Source organism: Bubalus bubalis, chromosome 5 (assembly GCF_019923935.1).
Source record: "Bubalus bubalis isolate 160015118507 breed Murrah chromosome 5, NDDB_SH_1, whole genome shotgun sequence".
Classification (NCBI taxonomy): Eukaryota; Metazoa; Chordata; class Mammalia; order Artiodactyla; family Bovidae; genus Bubalus; species Bubalus bubalis.
In genome coordinates, this window is record NC_059161.1 from 8,937,065 (window position 1) to 8,959,308 (window position 22,244).

General features: G+C 43.4%; 1 protein-coding gene across 1 annotated transcript in view; it reads left to right on the plus strand.

Moving 5' to 3' along the window:
* The window catches only part of TRAF5 (TNF receptor associated factor 5), a 45,272-nt gene extending 41,870 nt beyond the window's left edge, over nt 1-3,402 (plus strand). The window contains exons 10-11 of the mRNA XM_006069666.3: nt 610-778; nt 1,437-3,402. Of these exons, the coding sequence (XP_006069728.1) occupies nt 610-778; nt 1,437-2,014 (747 nt within the window). The 3' untranslated portion in view covers nt 2,015-3,402. The remainder of the gene's footprint in view (nt 1-609; nt 779-1,436) is intronic.
* The last annotated feature ends 18,842 nt before the right edge of the window (nt 3,403-22,244 follow it).

Below are 22,244 nucleotides of genomic sequence, written 5' to 3' on the forward strand. Positions count from 1 at the left end.
TGTGTGTGTGTTTGTGTATAGCAAAAAGGAAATCCATCAATTGTTGTTATCTTAATTCTGACCTTTTTCTAACACAAAAACCAGTCAAGAGTGAAGACACTGAGGGCAGGAGAAATATAGTTTTATTTAATCCCTTCCATCTAAAGAGAGAAACCAAGTGTTCAGGCCTTATCTTGGGGCACTGAGTACTACCTGCTGTGCCCAGACCAGAACAGATGGGCCTTCTTCCAGCACATTCTCTGCCCTCTCGCAGAGCGGGAGTGAATCAGAAGCGTTGTGACAGAGAAGGAAGTGATAAGGCAAGAGGACAGACAGGGAGAACATAAATATAAAGATAGGCTAAAGAACCAAGAGGGGAAAATCCAAGGGAGAAATAAGACTCAGGTGAAGAACAGTTCAAAGATTTGAAACAGGAGCCAAGATACTGCAGAGCGGGGAGGAAGGTATTAGGTGATTCATCTCTCTGACATTCTATCGTCTCTCCTAATCCGTGCATTTTTTTCACTGCATTAATTGGTTAATTCAAGGTGAAATGTTTGAGTTGAAAAAATGTGATCTCAAAGAATCATTCATGTTTTTTTGACATGTTGATCTATTTTGTACTGAAAGGTTCTTGCCAGTCACATTGACAAGTCCGCTTGGCTAGAAGTTCAGGTGCGTCAGTTATTACAAATGGCTAACCAGCAACAGAGTAAATTTGATCTGAAGCCTTTGGTGGAAGCAATTGATACAGTGAAACAGAAAATCACCCTGTTGGAAACCAATGACCAAAGACTAGGTATGTCTAATGTCTTCTGCTTCTCTTCTGGTGCTTCATGACTTCTGCATGTGTTCACGGAAACAAGAAAATGGGCCAGTGGAGAGGCACAGCCGTCTAGGGTCAATAGTGCTGAGTCTGGTATTTGTGAAGCAGAACAATATGAGGTTCTGGGCACTCAGACAAAAATGATGAAGGGCCCTGAGTGGGAACTGGAACAAGGACAGGGTGGAAACAGGCCAGGAAATTCCAAGAATAGGGAATGATGGTTTGTTAAGGAGAGCAGACAATGAAAAGGCTAGGGGAAAGATGTGGTGGGGAACATTGTTTCAAGTATAGAAAAGCAGAGACACGTTTGGCTATTTGGAAGCATCCCAGTTGGAATGTAGTGGGGCTTACCATGCCAAAGTCTGCTAGACGCGTGCTGAGTGGGTCTTCTCTACACTTCAGGGAGCTTCAGTTCAAGAGGACGCATTGGGGTTTTCTTGGGGCCAGTCTTTCCAAGACATGAGAATCATGGAGTCGGTATTATTAATATGGATGTCACATTGGTGGACACTGAATTCAGTTCGTTTTGGGAATGTCAGAATTCTATTGATTCTCTTTGGATAACCAAATTTCATTTTGGGCATATTTGAAAGACAGCTTTAAGGCCTTCAGAATCTTTTTTTCTTTCCAGTTGTTTTGGAAGGGGAGACTAACAAACATGATGCCCACATTAATATTCATAAAGCACAGCTGAATAAAAACGAAGAGCGATTTAAACTGCTAGAAAGCGCCTGCTATAACGGAAAGCTCATCTGGAAGGTGACAGACTACAAGCTGAAGAAGAAGGAGGCGCTGGACGGACACACAGTATCCATCTTCAGCCAACCCTTCTACACCAGCCGGTGTGGCTACCGCCTCTGCGCTAGAGCCTACCTGAACGGGGACGGGTCTGGGAAGGGGACGCACCTGTCTTTATACTTTGTGGTGATGCGAGGGGAGTTTGACTCACTGTTGCAGTGGCCGTTCAGGCAGAGGGTAACTCTGATGCTTCTGGACCAGAGTGGCAAAAAGAACCACATTATGGAGACCTTCAAGGCGGACCCCAACAGCAGCAGCTTTAAGAGACCCGACGGGGAGATGAACATCGCCTCCGGCTGTCCTCGCTTTGTGGCTCATTCCACTCTGGAGAATGCCAAGAACACCTACATTAAGGATGATACCCTCTTCTTGAAAGTGGCTGTGGACTTAACTGACCTGGAGGATCTCTAATCATTGCTTCCGGAGGGATAAAAGGACTCCTTGAATCCAGAACCTGTGGTTAATGTAGGGACTGAATCTGGGCTCAGTACATATTTGTACTTGGCTTTTTGTCCGTAACGTATGAAGTCATTTTAAGGTTTCTCAAGTGCTGTCTTCTTTTTACATTTTATTGTCCCAGTTTGAAACTTATAATATTCAGACTATCTTCTCATTATTTATATTTTTATATCTCTTGAAAGACGTTAACTTCCTTAAATGTAAGGAGTGACGCATACCTCTTTAACTGGTGCTTAGTGTGGGGTCTCGGGGTCTCAGTCTTCTATAATATTAAATGTCTTTGAGGACACAGATGGATTAATAGAACTTCAGTCAAAAGTGCTTTGGTATTTTGATATTTGGCCTGTGGATTCTAGAACTGACCTTAAGCCTACAAAAGCTATCTTTTAGGGTAGGCTATTTCAGTTAAGTAGTTAAGTAGGGTGGTTGTTATTTAGTCACTATGTCGTGTCCGACTTTTTGCAACCCTGTGGACTACAGCCCACTGGGGTCCTCTGTTTGTGGAATTCTCCAGGCAAGAATACTGGAATGGGTTGCTATTTCCTCCTCCAGGCGATCTTCCCAACACAGGGATTGAACCTGTGTCTCCTGCTTGGCAGGCAGATTTTTTTACCTGTGCCTCCAGGGAAGCCCAAGTAGATGGGTAGTGTACTTCAAAGTCAGTATACCCAGTTTGGATCAGACTTTTTTGGGTTAAATACTGTATTGTGGAAGCTACTACACTTTTAATATTTTCATGAAATTTACCAGTAGTCACAAGCACAGTTTTGCAAGGCTGCATAAGAACTTGTGAATAGAGTAAGTATTTTCATTCTTCCTGCTGAAGTAAAGCAGAAAACACTGCATAGTATATATATATAAGGAGATACAGCCATCCAGCTAAAGTTATTAGGTCAAACCACATGAAAAAACTATTTACAAACAAAATGATCAAATGTTAGCAATTTCATAAGATTCAACTTAATATATACATACATGTTTAAACATAGTTTACATATATTTTGGTAATTATAGCAAATTAATATTAGGATGGGCAGAATTTAGTATATGATGGAGAAAGTGTCATATATGGATAAGAGGAATTAAAACCTAGGGAGAACACCATTAAAATTTCCTCTGGAAATCAGAACTCCCATCTGAAATTGATGGCTAAGAAGAGTGTCTCTTTTTCTTTTTGAGTAGAATTTTGAGTTCATAAATTGGTTTGAAAATTGGCATTTATGTAAACTTATGATGTTTCTTGTCAAAGTCCTGAGTACTTTGTGAAGAACAGAAAGAACATGTTCTTCTCTATCTATCTGTATGGGTCTGAGAGTGTAAATACAAGTCTATACAAAGTCCTCCTGACTCTTGACATGGTGGTGGTAGTTTAGTCGTGTCCGACTCTTGCAACTCCATGGACTGGAGTCTGCTAGGCTCCTCTGTCCGTGGGATTGCCCAGGCAAGAATACTGGAGTATCTTGCCATTTCCTTCTTCAGGGGATCTTCCTGACCCAGGGATCAAATCAGCGTCTCCTGCATTGGCAGGCGGATTCTTTAGTGACCGAGCCACCAGGGAAGCCCTGACTCTTGATAAGCCTGAAGTGAAGTCACTCAGTCATGTCTGACCTTTGCAACCACTTGGACCGTAGCCTGCCAGGCTCCCATCCATGGGATTTTCTAGGCAAGCATACTGGAGTGGGTTGCCATTCCTTTATTCAGGGGCTGTTCCCGAACCAGGGATCGAACCTGGGTCTCCCACACTGCAGGCAGACTCTTTACCACCTGAGCAACCAGGGAAGCCTAGACTCTTGATAAGCCTGAGCTTAACCCAAAACTACCCAGTTTTCCTGGGCCCTCACTCTTGTTATGCCGTTGAGCACTACCCACACTAGGCTGGCTCCCTTGAGCATGTACGGGCAAGCACACACGTTACAAATCTTGATCAGTTGACCTCACAGAAGCAGCATGATTGATACCAGTGACTTCTGGAATAGTTGGAACTTTCTTCCTCCCTCTCTGTGAAATTTTCAAGATATCAAAGATTCATACTACACAAATCTTCCCAAAGGGTTAAATTCAAAGACCTGAGTTCACAGAAGAAATCTGGTAGAGAACCACCCTGCAGGTGCTGGTAAACTCGGGTGCAGCTGGCGGTCAGCCCATCCTCTCAGGCAAAGTCAGCAAGTCTTTCTCTAGACCACACAGCTGGATGCTGGTGGTTCTGTGTGCTGGTCCGCAGTGTTTCTCATCTGGTCCAAAGTCATCCTTGTGTTCTGAGGAGCAGGAGAGCACACTGTTGTGACTAGTTTTAAGCCTTTGATGTGAAAAACATTTCAAAGTGAATTTATCAAAACACTGATTTTGTGTTTTAACCAACTTCTCTACATGAAAAGTATAACTTGTGGCATGGTTTGCTTATAATCTCAGAGTCCCTTCATCATTCAAACAGTGAACACAGAACAAGGTATTCTATAATAAAAAAACACTTCTTTCTCACAAAATAAGAGTTGTGAATTTTGTTGTAAGAAAATCGATCCACAGAAATTATTTTTCCATTTTTATCATCCAAACAGTTATTTTTATTCTGTATCTGTAAAGTTTAAATTTATTCTACTTTGGCCTGATTCAGTTTCTGATGAAAAGAAAACGACACAGCAGGCATAAACGGGGAGTTAACAACTTTGAGAAAGGTGCGTGCAGGATTCAAGGAGGGTATGGAGGTGGAGTACACACTCACACACCTCGACAGATCTGAATTCTGACGCTTGGTCTCCAAACGTGATGATTTCAGAGAAACAAGAAATAGTCACAGGGTCCATTCCCAGCACCTATCTTGAACACACACAAATGGGACAGAGTGCCACGAACCCTTTGTGGAGGCCCTTGGACAATCAGTCCACGCTGCAACAACCTCTTTTCTCTTGAAAGTGGTTGCAGACATGGGCCTTCACCTTACATAAGAATTCTGAGAAAGCTTTGATGGATGCACAAGAGAGGACTTGGGTGGTGAAATTCCCTGGAAACATCACATTTTAGGGAGGAGGAAGAGCAGCCTGCCAAGCACTTGGAGAAGAGGTCAGAGATCAGAGGTTAGATACCAAGGGAGATGGGAAGAGAACTGAATGTCAGCAGGGCCAAATCCCCACTGAGAACAGCAGTCGCTTCCAGGGCACTCCACAGCATCCTTGAACTCCTCATCTCCCTGAAGACTTCTCTGTCCAAGTACCTGCTGAATATCTAAGCACAGAAGTCCCTCGGGTACCTTCAAGTACACTTCACCAAAACTGAATGGGACGTCTCCACACTCTTCACCACCACCAACCCATGACTCCCGTGTGTGTTCTCCCTTGGGGAGTGACGTAAGCATCCATGCCAGAGCTTGGACACTGTGGATTCCCCCTCACTTTCCCCATCCAGTCGCCCAGCCAGTGTGCCAACTGAACCTCCAAACAATGTCTTAAAACTATTTCTACTATTCCATATCCCTCCTGTCTACTACTGCCCTGTTTGCTGGCCTACAGTTTTTGCTTCACAACTGTTCTCGCTATATTTACTTTTGCCTCTTTCAGATCCAGCCTCACATTGACACCCAATAATCTCTAACATGAAAATTCAAGGGTGACTCCCCACCTCACCTACCCACTGTGGCTCCATCACCCACAGGACTCCAGCCTCCCTGGCCTGGCAGGCAAGGCCCTGCATACCTGCTTCAGCCTCTCCAGCCTCACCTCCTGACCGTTCTGCCTTGCATTTAGCAACAGCATACTAAGCCATTTTGACATTTGTCTGTGCTTGTGCTCATTTCTATCTAGAATATTCTTCTCCCATCCTCACCTCCTCCATTGCCTGGTGGATTCTTGCTCTTTAAGATTCTGCTTTGGCCTTACCTCTCCAAGATGCCTTCTCAAACTAGCCCTTACTCCCTTGCACTCAACCCCTACCCTCCACTAGGCCAGGAGCCCTTGCTCTGAGCTGTATACCTCCTTGTCTATAACTCACTTCCTGTACTTTTCTTTTTTCCCAGAAAACAAATGTTAACTGACTATATTTTTGTCAGATTTTACTTTAGCTGCAAGTAAAACAGATGTCGTCCTTGTCCTCATAAAACATAACCTGGCGTCATCACAGCAGTGAAATGCCCGCTGTGTGCATGTTCCCAGTTGTCCCGACAGACTTGGCCTCCTAACCTCCCCCGCCTCCACTCACTGCCAGACCATTCTGCATATTTATGATGCTAAATAAGAGAATAGGCAGAAAACACTTGAAGGGAGAGCCCAAGGTGAAATTTATAAAGAAAAGCCAAAGCAGCCCACTTAAGTGGGACTGGGGAGAATTAAAGAACAGTTCAATGGGAATTGATGCTTTTATTCTTCCAAGAGACCCATGTTAAAGACTAGAATACATGTTTATCAAAATGGATTAAAGACCAAAATGTAAGGCTGGATACTAAAAAACTCTCAGAGGAAAATATAGGCAGAACACTCTTTGACATAAATCATAGCAAGACCTTTTCCAATCCACCTTCTACAATAATGAAAATAAAAACAAAAATTAACAAATCGGACTTAATTAAACTTAAAAGCTTTCGCACAGCAAAGGAAACCATAAAATGAAAAGACAACCCTCAGAATAGGAGAAAATATTTGCAAAGGAAGCAACTGACAAGTGATTAATCTCCAAAACATACAAGCAGCTCATGCAGCTCAATATCAAAACAACAACCCAATCAAAAATGGGTACAAGACCTAAATAGACATTTCACCAAAGAAGACATACAGATGGCCAACAAACACATGAAAAGATGTTCAACATCACTAATTATTAGAGAAATGCAAATCAAAACTACAATGATATATCACCTCATACCAGTCAAAATGGCCATCATCAAAAAATCTACAAACAATAAATGCTGGAGAGGATGTGGAGAAAAGGGAACACTCTTGCACTGTTAGCAGGAATATAAATTGGTTACAACCACTATGGAGAACAGAATGGAGATTCCTGAAAAAAAAAAAAAATAGAACTACCATATGACTTAGCAATCCCACTTCTAGGTGTGTATCTGGAGAAAACCATTATTCAAACGCATGCATGCACCCCAGTGTTCATCACAGCACTATTTACAATAGCAAGGGCATGGAAGCAACCTAAATGTCCATCAGCAGAGGAATGGATAAAGAAGATGTGGTATATATACAATGGAATGTTACTTAGCCATAAAAAGCAATGAAATAGTGCCATTTGCAGTGTGGATGGATCTAGAGATTGTTATACAGAGTAAAGTAAGTCAGAAAGAGAAAAACAAGTATTGTGTAATATCGCTTATATGTGGAATCTAGAAAGATGGTACTGATGAACTTGTTTGCAAAGCAGAAATAGAGTCACAGATGTAGAGAACAAACTTATGGTTACAAAGGGGGACAGGAGGGATGGGACAAATTGGGAAATTGGGATTGACACATATACACTACTATGTATAAAACAACTGATGAGAACCTGGGTTTCCCTGGTGGGTCAGAGGATAAAGAATCCACCTGCAAGAGGCCTGGGTTCAATCCCTGGGTTGGGAAAATCCCCTGGAGGAGGGCATGGCATCCCACTCCAGTATTCTTGCCTGGAGAATCCCCATGGACAGAGGAGCCTGGCGGGCTACAGTCCACAGGGTCACAAAGAGTCAGACACGACTGAGCAACTAAGCACAGCACGATGAGAACCTACTGTAGAGCACAGGGAACCCTACTCAGTGTCCTGTGGTGACCTGAATAGGAAGGAAATCTGAAAAGAGTGGATATGTGTACACACATAATGGAGTCACTTTACTATAAAGCAGAAACTAACAGCACATTGTAAGCAACTATACTCCAATAAAATTTAACTTTAAAAAAAAGACTAAAATACATGTTAAGACTCTGATGCTGGGAGGGATTGGGGGCAGGAGGAGAAGGGGATGACAGAGGATGAGATGGCTGGATGGCATCACTGACTCGATGGACGTGAGTTTGAGTGAACTCTGGGAGTTGGTGATGGACAGGGAGGCCTGGCATGCTGCAATTCATGGGGTCGCAGAGAGTCGGACATGACTGAGTGACTAAACTGAACTGAACTGAAAATACATGTTTAAGTTATTTTGGCTGTTTGAGTCACACTTGCTTGAATACAACTCCTTAGACCTTAAGACTCTGGCTCCAGGATAAGTATAGAACAATACAAGTTGTGATAAATGCCTTCAAGAAAATGACAGACTACAGTGAAGGAGTAATGTGCTGGATGGGAGGATATGTACACACGCTGGGTTGTCAGGGAAGGTAAGGTGATAGTCAGTGCTCAGGTGACATGTTTCCTGGCTGCTCAGCACTGTGGAACACCCTTATAAAATCTGAGCAATTTCCTGTGAGGAAGCTGGCCTCCTTGACCTCCTTTGCAGCAGGAATGTGGCCCAGGTCCCAGCCATCAGGCAGTCAGGCAAAACTTCAACTTGAAAGATGAAGTTGGAAAGACTCAACTTCTTTTTTTAAGAAGGTTTGCAAGATGAAGAAGAAACGTGCCAGACTCTGACTTCCCAGTGGTGAGTGGACTGGAGGCAGAGTTTCTGGAAGCTCGTCCTTACTTCTGTAGGTTGTGTTTCTAGAAGCTGTGGTGTTGCTGTCAAGTGACGGTGGCCACTGTGATGGACTTTTGCTATTGCCTCTTGTGTGTCTTGGTGTCATACCTGGCTGTGCTATATTCACAGCCGGCCTCTGTGGTCTTCCTGGAGCTTCTGTGGGCAACATAATGTTAAGGAAGGCCCTGTCACGTTCAGAATGGATCCTGTGGTTTGTAACTAACCCTGACTGAATCAAGCTGAGACCTGAAAAATGAGTGAGCCCTGGGGGGAGCAGATGGGATGAGAATTCAGGGCAGAGGGCACCAAGGAATAAAGAAAGAATTGTTTTAAGGAGCTGAGACGAGGCCAGTGTGGTGGGAGCCCATTAGAAGAGGGAAGGGTGACACCTGACGAGGTTAGAAGAAGAGGCAGGGCCCAGAACCTAGTGCTGAAGTCATGGTGAGGAGGTTGTGGTTTATGTGAAGTGCAGTGAAAGTTGACCTGATTTGGGCTGGGGAAGGCATGATCTGATTGACATGTTCTAAAAAACTGCTCTGTGTAGAGCACAGATAAGAAGGGGACACAGAGGTCACAGGGAAAGTATTAAGGTTACACCATACCACAGTTCCTTTCACAAGTCTGTGCCCTTCCTAGATCACAAACTCCTTGAAGGCAAACACCATGTCTATTTCAAGTGCATGAAAAGTGCTCAGGGTATTACACAGAATTGTGCATAAACACTAATGCACAGAATCTTTGTAACAAATCTGTTAGGCAGGTATAATGCCCATTTCATAGTTGAAAAAAACTGATGATTAGAGAGAGCTATGTGCTATGTACTAAGTACTGTCCTAAGAATTTTACACACCCAATATGTATTAACATGCAAATCCTCTCAGCAATCTTATGGGGTATATGCAATTTTATCCTTGCTTACAGATGAGGCAATGGGCACAGAGAAGTTATGTAATAAACTCTAGTTTACACAGCTAACAAATGGTAAAGCCAGGATCTGAATCCAGGCAGTCTGACTTCAGAGGCTCCACTCTTACTATGCAAGGCTGCCTCATATGGGTACTGATTAACTCTACATGCTTCTAAAAATATATAAAATTAAATGAGTTAAAATATAATAAGAATAACCACTGGGATAAAGACTGAATGTTTAACTTCCAAACCATTAAAGAAAAAAAAAACAAAACAAAACTGGAAAAAGAAACATCAAACCAAACACAGAAGAGATGAACACAACAGGAAGTATGATACACAGAAAAAACAAGTTAGAATTAAACCCAAACACATAAATAAGAACGAGTGAAGTTTTACTATTAAAAGAGGAAATATCTCAAACATGGGGGACACAGGTATATGCTTTTAAACATTCATCTAAAACAAAGCAGAACAACTAGGCATATATTCAGAGATGCTCTTGCACAAGCCCAGAAGCCACATATAAGAGTTTCCTCCAGGATTGCCTATAATAGCAAAGAACAAGGGGGAGGAAAAGCTCCCAGCAAACAAGGGATGCCGTGGGCGTGGAGCATCACATGGCTGGTGGAAGGGTAAACTGGTGCTAGTGCTGGAGAACGATATGGCAATTGCAAAGAAAGTTGAATTGTACAATTTCATTTCTAAACATGTACCAAAAAATTCTTGCCATGGGCCCAGTAAGATGTGTACAAGTATGGCCATTAATTCATACCATAATGGCATAAATCAGGAATCATTAAATTACTAGCAACAGGAGAATGGATAAATTGCTTTATAGTCCTATGATGCTCAGCACTTAAGATAAAAAAAACTAGGAACACATGAATCAACATGAATAACTTTCACAAATGTAACAAAATTTACACAATGGTATCATTTATGTTAGGTTTAAAAAACATATGAAATAATCAGATCAGATTAGATCAGATCAGTCGCTCAGTCGTGTCCGACTCTTTGTGACCCCATGAATCGCAGCATGCCAGGCCTTCCTGTCCATCACCAACTCCAGGAGTTCACCCAGACTCACATTCATCGAGTCAGTGATGCCATCCGGCCATCTCATCCTCTGTCATCCCCTTCTCCTCTTGCCCCCAATCCCTCCCAGCATCAGAGTCTTTTCCAATGAGTCAACTCTTCGTATGAGGTGGCCAAAGTACTGGAGTTTCAGCTTTACCATCATTCCTTCCAAAGAAATCCCAGGGCTGATCTCCTTCAGAATGGACTGGTTGGATCTCCTTGCAGTCCAAGGGACTCTCAAGAGTCTTCCCCAACACCACAGTTCTAAAGCATCAATTCTTCGGCACTCACCCTTCTTCATAGTCCAACTCTCACATCCATACGTGACCACAGGAAAAACCATAGCCTTGACTAGACGGACCTTTGTTGGCAAAGTAATGTCTCTGCTTTTCAATATGCCATATAGGTTGGTCATAACTTTCCTTCCAAGGAGAAAGCGTCTTTTAATTTCATGGCTGCAGTCACCATCTGTAGTGATTTTGGAGCCCAGAAAAATAAAGTCTGACACTGTTTCCACTGTTTCCCCATCTATTTCCCATGAAGTGGTGGGACCGGATGCCATGATCTTCGTTTTCTGAATGTTGAGCTTTAAGCCAACTTTTTCACTCTCCACTTTCACTTTCATCAAGAGGCTTTTGAGTTCCTCTTCACTTTCTGCCATAAGGGTGGTGTCATCTGCATATCTGAGGTTATTGATATTTCTCCCGGCAATCTTGATTCCAGCTTGTTTCTTCCAGTCCAGCGTTTCTCATGATGTACTCTGCATATAAGTTAAATAAACAGGGTGACAATATACAGCCTTGACGAACTCCTTTTCCTATTTGGAACCAGTCTGTTGTTCCAGGTCCAGTTCTAACTGTTGCTTCCTGACCTGCATACACATTTCTCAAGAGGCAGATCAGGTGGTCTGGTATTCCCATCTCTTTCAGAATTTTCCACAGTTTATTGTGATCCACACAGTCAAAGGCTTTGGCATAGTCAATAAAGCAGAAATAGATGCTTTTCTGGAAATCTCTTGCTTTTCCCATACAATACTATATGTTATATTCATATATATGAATATAAGCTTTCATGGGAATGACAGATACAAGTCCTTTGGAGAGGAAGAAAGGGAGAATGAGATTGCAGAAAGGTTCCCAGGAGGCTCTAACTGAATAGGTAATATAAAATCTGAAGCAAATATGGAAAAGTGCTAAAATACAGTAGTTAGGTGGCTGGTATATAAGTGTTCATTATATTATTCCCTGTAACTTTATACATGTTTGTAACATTTCATATTAAACATTATAAAGACATGAGCTTTCTACAAAGAACCAAATAAACCAAAGAAATAAGATGGAAGAACTTAAAGAAAGCACATTAATGAAAGAGGAAAATATTCTACGATAGAGGTTATCAATAAAATAAAGTTGATTCAATAAACCTGATAAAGAAAAAAAGACTTCAATATGTAAGAATGAATTAAGAACAATATGAGATCAAAAATTTTAATATCATAGACAATTTAATACTGTTTGAAAATGCAGATGAAATGGGTACTTTCCTGGGGGGTGGGGGGACCCAAACTTACCCCTTAAAAAGTCACATCTTGATGACTTTAAACATCCGTTCTTCAAAACCTAAGACTAACAGACTAAGACTAACCAGAATAACAAGGGAAGCCTTGAATTCCCGGAGAAATAACCCCACCTTTCTCAATGGTACGTCTCCGTATTATACAAGTACCGTATCTGGGCAAATCTACCGAAAACTTTGCCATCTGGCGACAGTCTATTACAGATTTGAAACGGAATCCCAAGCAAGTTCCGGGGAAACGTTGCCGTTTGGTGACAACCTGTGGGAGAACCCGCCCCTGGTTTGAGGTTCCTGACGCTTGGGCAAACAGTCTGCATCAGCCCGCGAGCAGCCCCCGCGGAGGGTCCAGAGGCCGGAAGAGGCCCTTTGTCTCCGCCGCGCTCCGCGTGGTGGGCGGGGCGCTTCCTGCCGGCTGACGCGTGCGCGCCCCAGACGCCGCGGGCCGCACCTCGCACGGCGCGGCGCCGCCGCCCTGCTTCCTCAGCTTTATTACGTCGCGGCCGCCCTTCCCGCCCGGAAAGGTCGTTTCCCGCCGCCTGCAGTTTCCAGTACGTGACTGTCCCAGTCGGAGCTGCGGCGGGAAAGAGGCCGCAGGTTCCCCCTCCATCACCTCCCTGTGAAGTCCCTCCCTGGCGTCTGGACCCCTCCAGGTCTGTCTGCCGCCACTCCCAGCCCTCGAGGTTTCCCCAGAAGCTGTGTCCTTTTCCGTGAGCTCTTCGGTGATCTGAAACGGTCGCCAGCCTCTCACTTGTATTCTGGAGGGTGTGTTCTTTGTGCACACTCGTCTCAGCCCTTCCTCGTCCTGCTTATACAGCGTGGGAATGCTCCCACCATCACTTCTACCCCTACTTGCCCCGGGGAATGCGATCTTACTTTGTGTTTCAGAATCTTCCCGTTTTCTAACTAAATCGGTTACCAAGGGACCAGCCCTCTCAGCGCTGAGCCCCTCTAAAAAACCCCTTCCTTTTTATATAATCGCAACAATTAACGAAAAGAATGTCTTAAGAGCCACTGATCTGTGTGTTTAACAGGCGTTCTTTTTTTAATCATCGCAAATAGGATGCGATGGAAACTGAGGAAGAGGAAACTGAGGCATAGGAAACTTAATTTGCTCTAGGTAACAGTTTGCCTGGGGTTGAAATCTGAATCCATTGTGTAGCTGGCTCCAAAGCTGTTGGACTCACCCCTTCCTCTTTCACAAATCCTGATCATTCTCCCTTTAGTTGCTTCTCCTGAGAATTTTTTCTGAATTCTAAAAGGTCCCTGTTTATGGAAATGTGACCTTTAAGAACTTTTTCAGAGCTTCTCCTCAGGCAGACCCTTGAGTGTTCCATTTTATCAGGCATCTAGACTCTGAGCTTAGTAATATTTTGCATCCCCACCATGTGCTTGGAGAATTTTGAGCATTACTTTACTAGCATGTGAGATGAGTGCAATTGTGCGGTAGTTTGAGCATTCTTTGGCATTGCCTTTCTTTGGGATTGGAATGAAAACTGACCTTTTCCAGTCTTGTGGCCACTGCTGAGTTCTCCAAATTTGCTGGCATATTGAGTGCAGCACTTTTACAGCATCATCTTTCAGGATTTGAAATAGCTCAACTGAAATTCCATCACCTCCACTAGCTTTGTTTGTAGTGATGCTTTCTAAGGCCCACTTGACTTCACATCCCAGGATGTCTGTCTCTAGGTGAGTGATCACACCATCGTGATTAACTGGGTAGTGAAGATCTTTTTTGTACAGTTCTTCTGTGTATTCTTGCCACCTCTTCTTAATATCTTCTTCTTCTGTCAGGTCCATACCATTTCTGTCCTTTATTGTGCCCATCTTTGCATGAAATATTCCCTTGGTATCTCTGATTTTCTTGAAGAGATCTCTAGTCTTTCCCATTCTATTGTTTTCCTCTATTCCTTTGCATTGATTGCTGAGAAAGGCTTTCCTGTCTCTCCTTGCTGTTCTTTGGAACTCTGCATTCAAATGGGTATATCTTGCCTTTTCTCCTTTGCTTTTCGCTTCCCTTCTTTTCACAGCTATTTGTAAGGCCTCCTCAGACAGCCAATTTGCCTTTTTGCATTTCTTTTTCTTGGGGATGGTCTTGATCCCTGTCTCCTGTTCATAACAATGTCATGAACCTCTGTCCATAGTTCATCAGGCACTCTGTCTATCAGATCTAGTCCCTTAAATCTATTTGTCACTTCCACTGTATAATCAGAAGGGATTTGATTTAGGTCATACCTGAATGGTTTAGTGGCTTACCCCACTTTCTTCAATTTAAGTCTCAATTTGGCGATAAGGAGTTCATGATCTGAGCCACAGTCAGCTCCCGGTCTTGTTTTTGCTGACTGTATAGAGCTTCTCCATCTTTGGCTGCAAAGAATACAATCAGTCTGATTTTCGTGTTGGCCATCTGGTGATGTCCATGTGTAGAGTCTTCTCTTGTGTTGTTGGAAGAGGGTGTTTGCTATGACCAGTGCGTTTTCTTGGCAAAACTGTATTAGCCTTTGCTCTGCTTCATTCTGTACTCCCAAGGCCAAATTTGCCTGTTACTCCAGGTGTTTCCTGACTTCCTACTTTTGCATTCCAGTCTCCTATAATGAAAAGGACATCTTTTTTGGGTGTTGGTTCTAAAAGGTCTTGTAGGTCTTCATAGAACCATTCAACTTAAGCTTCTTCAGCATTACTGGTTGGGGCATAGGCTTGGATCACCATTATATTGAATGGTTTGCCTTGGAAATGAACAGAAATCATTCTGTCGTTTTTGAGATTGCATCCAAGCCATGGCACCCCACTCCAGTACTCTTGCCTGGAAAATCCCATGGATGGAGGAGCCTGGTAGGCTGCAGTCCATGGGGTCGCTAAGCGTCAGATACGACTGACCGATTTTACTTTCACTTTTCACTTTCATGCATTGGAGAAGGAAATGGCAACCCACTCTAGTGTTCTTGCCTGGAGAATCTCAGGGATGGGGGAGCCTGGTGGGCTGCCATCTATGGAGTCGCACAGAGTTGGACATGACTGAAGTGACTTAGACGTTAGACTGCATTTTGGACTCTTTTGTTGACCATGATGGCTACTCCATTTCTTCTAAGGGATTCCTGCCCACAGTAGTACATAAAATGGTCATCTGAGTTAAATTCACCCATTCTAGTCCATTTTAGTTCACTGATTCCTAGAATGTCGACGTTCACTCTTGCCATCTCCTGTTTGACCACTTCCAATTTGCCTTGATTCATGGACCTAACATTCCAGGTTCCTATGCAATATTGCTCTTTACAGCATTGGACCTTGTTTCTATCACCAGTCACATCCACAACCGAGTGTTGTTTTTGCTTTGGCACCATCCCTTCATTCTTTCTTATGTTATTTCTCCTTTGATCTGATGCTTTTGAACTGTGGTGTTGGAGAAGACTATTGAGAGTCCCTTGGACTGCAAGGAGATCCAACCAGTCCATCCTAAAGGAGATCAGTCCTAGGTGTTCATTGGAAGGTCTAATGTTGAAGCTGAAACTCCAATACTTTGGCCACCTGATGCTAAGGGCTGACTCATTTGTAAAGACACTGATGCTGGTTAAGATTGAGGGCAGGAGGAGAAGGGGATGAGAGAGGATGAGATGGTTGGATGGCATCACCGTTTCAATGGGCATGAGTTTGGGTGGGCTCTGGGAGTTGGTGTTGGACAGGGAGGCCTGGCGTGCTGCAGCTCATGGGGTCGCAAAGAGTCGGACACGACTGAGCAACTGAACTGACTGACTGACTGACCATGTGCTCTGTTACTGTAGTTCATTTGCTAAGTCCTGTCCCACTCTCTGTGACCCCATGAGCACTTCCCTGTCCTTCACCATCTCCCAGAGTTTGCTCAAACTCATGTACATTGAGTTGGTGATGCCATCCAACCATCTTGGCCTCTGTCGCCCCTTCTCCTCCTGCCTTCAGTCTTTCCCAGCATCAGGGTCTTTTCCAGTGAGTTGGCTCTTCATATCAGGTGGCCAAAGTATTGGAGCTTCAGCTTCAGCATCAGTTCTTCCAATGAATATTCAGAGTTGATCTCCTTTAGGATGGACTGGTTGTATCTCCTTGCAGTCCAAGGGACTCTCAAGAGTCTTCTCCAACACCACAGTACAAAAGTATCATTTCTTTGGTGCTCAGTCTTCTTTATGCTCCAACTCTCACATCTGTACATAAGTACTGGAAAATCCATAGCTTTGACTATACAGAACTTTGTCAGCAAAATGATGTCTCTGCTTTTAATACACTGTCTATATTTGTCATAGCTTTTCTTCCAAGGAATGAGCGTCTTTTAATTTCATGACTACAGTCACTGTCCGTAGTGATTCTCTAGTCCCAAGAAAAGAAAATCGGTCACTGCTTCCTCTTTTTCCCCTCCTGTTTGCCATGAAGTGATGTTACCAAATGCAATCAGTTTTGTTTTTTGAATGTTGAGTTTTACTATGTGCTTATGCTTCCTTGGGCTTCCCTTATGGCTCAGATGGTAAAGCGTCTGCCTACAATGCGGGAGACCCAGGTTCGATCCCTGGATCAGGAAGTTCCCCTGGAGAAGGAAATGGCAACCCACTCCGGTATTCTTGCCTGGAGAATCCCGTGGACAGAGGAGCCTGGCAGGCTACAGTCCTTGGGGTTGCAAAGAGTCGGACACGACTGAGAGACTTCACTTTCACTTTCAGATGCTGTCATAGGCACAGGGACTGCGCACCTGGTACAGTGCTCTGCTCTAAGTCGCTTCAGTCGTGTCCGACTGTGCAACCCCAGAGACGGCAGCCCACCAGGCTCCCCCTTCCCTGGGATTCTCCAGGCAAGAACACTGGAGTGGGTTGCCATTTCCTTCTCCAATGCGTGAAAGTAAAAAGTGAAAGGGAAGTCGCTCAGTCGTGTCCGACTCTTGGCGACCCCATGGATTGCAGCCTACCAGGCTCCTCCATCCATGGGATTTTTCAAGCAAGAGTACTGGAGTGGGGGTGCCATTGGGGCCTCAATAAATGTGTGATGGATTAACCAACTTAAAAACGCATAGAAAATAAAAAGCATCTCACTGTCTAATAAAAACCAGTCACTGTTAGCAACTTAGAGCATAGCAGCATTCAGTTTTCCTACGATGTGACATTTCATGTTATGCAGCCCTAATCACTGTTTGTTTGAAGAATTGGTCTTTCATACTTGAGCTAAGAGCCAGCAGCAGAGCAAATAGGAAATATGGCCTGCACCCAGCCAAGGCCACAAAGGAGAATGTTTGCAGACCGAAGTCTATGACATCAAAGAAAACTAATGGTCAGGTTGAGGTGCCCCCCTCAGCTCTATCCTTTTATTCCTGGGGGACTTGGGATGGGTAACAAGGTAAAGTACTTTTTTGCCCCTCCCATTTCCTCACCCTCTTCTCAATGGACTTTGGCTATGGCCTTTGGAAGCTACGTCTTCCCATTGGATTCTACTTGGGTATATTTAGGTAGAAAAACATTTTGCATCCTCTGCTCAGATACATATTATCTTTTTTCTTAGTTTATGATTTAATTTTTAATATTTAGAGCAATAATCAGTTTGGACTTATTTTGATATATATGAAAGATAATTTTTTAAAACTTTCCCAAATGTTTACCCAAGTATCCTGTTTACCAAATAATCCAGCCTTTCCCGTTGATTTAAGATGCCCTCTTTATCTTACACTGTTTAGAGGTTTTGAATCATGAGAACAACCAATCTATGTTTTAGAAAGAGTACTCAAGAGTTGGCTTAAAACTCAACATTCAGAAAACTAAGATCATGGCATCCGGTCCAATCACTTCATGGCAAATAGATACGGAAACAATGGAAACAGTGATAGACTTTATTTTGGGGGCCTCTAGAATCACTGTAGATGATGATTGCAGCCATGAAATTCAAATGCTTGCTCCTTGGAAGGAAAGCTATGACCAACCTAGATAGCATATTAAGAAGCAGAGACATTACTTTGCCAACAAAGATCCATCTACATCTAGTCAAAGCTGTGGTTTTTCCAGTAGTCATGTATGGATGTGAGAATTGGACTGTAAAGAAAGCTGAGTGCTGAAGAATTGATGCTTTTGAACTGTGGTGTTGGAGAAGACTCTTGAGAGTCCCTTGTACTGCAAGGAGATCCAACCAGTCCATCCTAAAGAGGTCAGTCCTGAAGGTTTATTGGAATGACCAATGCTGAAACTAAAACTCCAATACTTTGGCCACCTGATGCGAAGAACTGACTCACTAGAAAAGACCCTGATGCTGGGAAAGATTGAAGGTGGGAAGAGAAGGGGATAACAGAGGATGAGAAGATTGGATGGCATCACTGACTTGATGGACATAAGTTTGAGTAAGCTCCAGGAGTTGCTGTTGGTGATGGACAGGGAAGCCTGGCATGCTGCAGTCCATGGGGTCTCAAAGAGTCAGTCATGACTGAGCAACTGAACTGAACTGCAAGAGAAAGAGTACGGCAAGAGATAGCTAAAGAATATTTGCTGCTAGAGCCCCATCAGAGGTTAATCTGCGAAACATAATGCATGGGTCCCTTTTTGGAGCACTTCCTCTGGGGGTGGGCACTGCTGCTGGGGTGGAGGAACAGCTGTGGTTCATGCAAAAAAGCTGAGCTCTATACAGTGTGGTCTGGACTTCCAGGGCCCAAGGCGTCTTCAGGGGGTCTGAGAGATCAAACATGCTTCCATAAAAATACTAAGGTTATTTTCCTTTTTCACTGTGTTAACATTTGCACTGATGGTACAAAAGTAATGGTGGGTTTTTATTTACCAGCAGTTTTCTGCTGATACCTTAGCATGAATCAATGCAGTGGCACCAAACAGTGCTAATGTGTTCTCCGTCATGCACTAAAAGAAAAAGACGGAAGGAAGAAAGGAAGGAAGAAAAGCCAGCCGGTTTCAAAAAGAATGCTCTTGGTGAGGCAGTAAAAATCATTCATTTTACTAAACTCAACCCTTGAGTATTCATCTCTAGTATTCTGTGTGACAAAATAGGAACTGCGCACAGTGTACTGTGTACTGAAGTACAATAGTTTTTCAGGGAAAAGCCCCATGTGGTTGTTGGGAGTTTTGAGCTGAAGTAGCTGCTTTTTTTCACAGAACACTACTGTTATTTGAAGAAAGAGGACTGACAAATATGATTATCCAGACTTGAGTATTTGGCGGATGTTTTCTCTAAAATAAATGAAGTGAGCTTGTCACTTCAAGGATATAATCTGACTGTAATGTTGCCAATGACAAAATTTGAGTACTCAGGAAAAAATGAGGATTTTGGAAAACCTGTATCCGCTACTCATTTTCCTCGTTTTTTTCTTACACTATGAGTTTGACAGTTTCTCCAGACTTAATGACTTTCCTGATGAGATTACTAGTGATATTAACAAATATGAGCTTTTTATAGTGTATAATTAACTTTTTGAAGATCTGCCTGATTCAGTAAACTAGTACTTTTCAGATTACCAACTCGTGATGTTACAAAGTCATGCATGGGTAAAAGAGCCATTTAAATGCTTGTTTATTTGGCTGCTCTGGGTCTTCGTTGCAGCAGGCGGGCTCTCTAGTTGTGGCACGAAGGCTCCAGAGTGCATGTGCCTGGGCTCAGTAGTTGCAGCACACGGGCTTAGTTGCTCCTTGGCACATGGGATCTCTGTTCCCTGACCAGAGGTTGAATCCGAGTCCCCTGCATTGCAAGGCAGATTCTTAACCACTGGACCACTGGGGAAGTCCCAAAAGAGCCATTTAAAGTACAAGATAGACTAATGGATTTTAGCATGACAGAATATGAAAATGGAAAAGATTTCAGATTCCACATTGCAACTAACTCTTTTTTGGTCTCTGAATCATGGGCAATTTATTTATATCTTTAACTGTGGTAAAATATGCACAACATGAAATTTGTTAACCATTATTAAGTGCGTAGTTGAGTGGCATGAAGTACATTTACATTAGTTATGCAATTATCACCACTCTGTATCTCCAGAACTTTTTTGTCATCTCATACTGAAACTGTTCCCATGAAAAAATAATTCTCTAGTCCCCTCTTCCACAGGAGAGGATCTGAAGAAGCTATTAAAATATGGTTCCTTTTTCTATCTAAATGTCTGTGTGAGGATGGATTTTCTTCATATACTTCAATGAAAACAACTTACCACAGCAGAGTGAATGCAGAAGCTGGTATAAGAAGTAATCTGTATTAGCTTCCCATTGTGTGTGCACTCGTGTCTGACTCTATGCGAGCCCACGGGCTGTAGCCTGCCAGGCTCCTCTGTCCATGGGATTTCCCAGGCAAGAATATTGGAGTGTGCTGCCATTTCCCACTCCAGGGGATCTTCCCAACCCAGGGATCAAACTCACATCTTCTGTGTCTTGTGACTGGCAGGTAGGTTCTCTGGTGATCACTGAGCCACCAGAGAAGTCCAACTATACCGTAATTAAAAAAAAAAGAAGCAGCAGCAAGTAACAGTTTCTCCCTCATTCATTTGATTCATTTGGGTCACCTCAGGGTGTGCCCACCATCCCAGACATTAAGGATACGTACAGACATATAAAAAATAATAGCACTCTTCTTCCTTTTTAAAACGTGTAATTAAAAACATATTATTATGCTAATATGTAATGGATTTCTAGTTGTTATTTTAAAGGAATTAGGTTTTTTTTTTTCCATTTAGTATCGAATAAAGTAAATATTGATAGACATAATCCACATAAACAGCTCTTTGGGCTCTTTAATAGATTTTTAACAGTGTAAAGTGTCCTAGGAGAACTGTTAATATAATCAATCCCAATGGCAAACAGATTATGAACACCAAATAGCTGGAATTTTCCAAATGCCTTTGGTGACCCACAGAAATACAGTTTACGTTGTGGGCCAGTAAACATATACATGTGCATATACATATATACACAGATGCATAATCAAGGCCAAAGTTTCATGAAGTAATTCTTATTTGTGTGTGTGTGTGTGCGTGCTCAGTTGTGTCTGCATACTATTTTCTACTCAGTTGTTTTTCTTCTAAAAGTTCCTGGTCACCATCTAACACATTGATTCCATGAACCACTCAATAGGTCAGGACCTATTGAGTCCTGAAGTCTGAAAATCCTGGCTGAGCATTAGAACCACTTGAAAAACACATAAAAATATAGATTTCCAGGACTGATAACTCTACACATGAAGAGGAAAGGTCAAGGGAAGAGGGAGTCTTATGTTTCTCCTCCCTTGAAGCACTCCTTTGGAAACATGGCTGGGTTGCTAGTTTTCTGATGATTAACTGATTATGACCATCAAAGGACTGAGTCATGAGGCATCATGAGCCTGATGCCAAACTGGGTTGTTTGGCATCAGGCAATGCGTTATCTTAGGCAGAAAAATCTCCAGACAAAGAGAAGGCGTTACTGAAATGTCCAGGGCTGTGCTTCTGGCCGCGGCTCTGAGCTTGCTAGGCTGTGCTTGGTGGATAGGACTGTTCTGGGAAGAAAGCAGTTTTCCAGAAATCCAGAGAAGTAGGTTCAAGTCTGTCACAGAGGCAGGGCGGCCTCTGCAGTGGATGAGAGAGGGGCTCAAGTTCTGGTGCAACCTGGGGAAAGCCACGAATGATCTAGACCTTTGCCTCCTTATCTCTGAAGTGGGGAGAAAAGTGCCTGCCTGGCTGTATCGTTTGTGAGGGTCAGTGAGCTGCCAGGGCCTGGTGCACGGTGTGGGTGTTCCGAGACGGTAGGTGGTTTTCTTGCTGCTCTGGGCAGTGCTTTGCCGTGTGAAGTTGGCCAAGTCACTGAGCTCCTGGATGTACATTGGACACAGCGCTGTTGCCTCATCTACCTCCCACGGTTAGTGTGGAGGTCAAGTGAGAAAACAGGCGGAAGGGAGGAAGTGTGATGTGCTCTTAAGGGAAGGTGCCCAGAACAGAGCCTGGGGCACAGAGCCGATGCCAAGGGGACAGGCCCCTGGCCATCTAGAGGGCAGGTGAGCAGGTGCAGAGCAACACACGTGCCTCTTGCCCCAGCCAGAGGCCTCTGAACACCTGGGGAGGGAGGCAGGAAATAA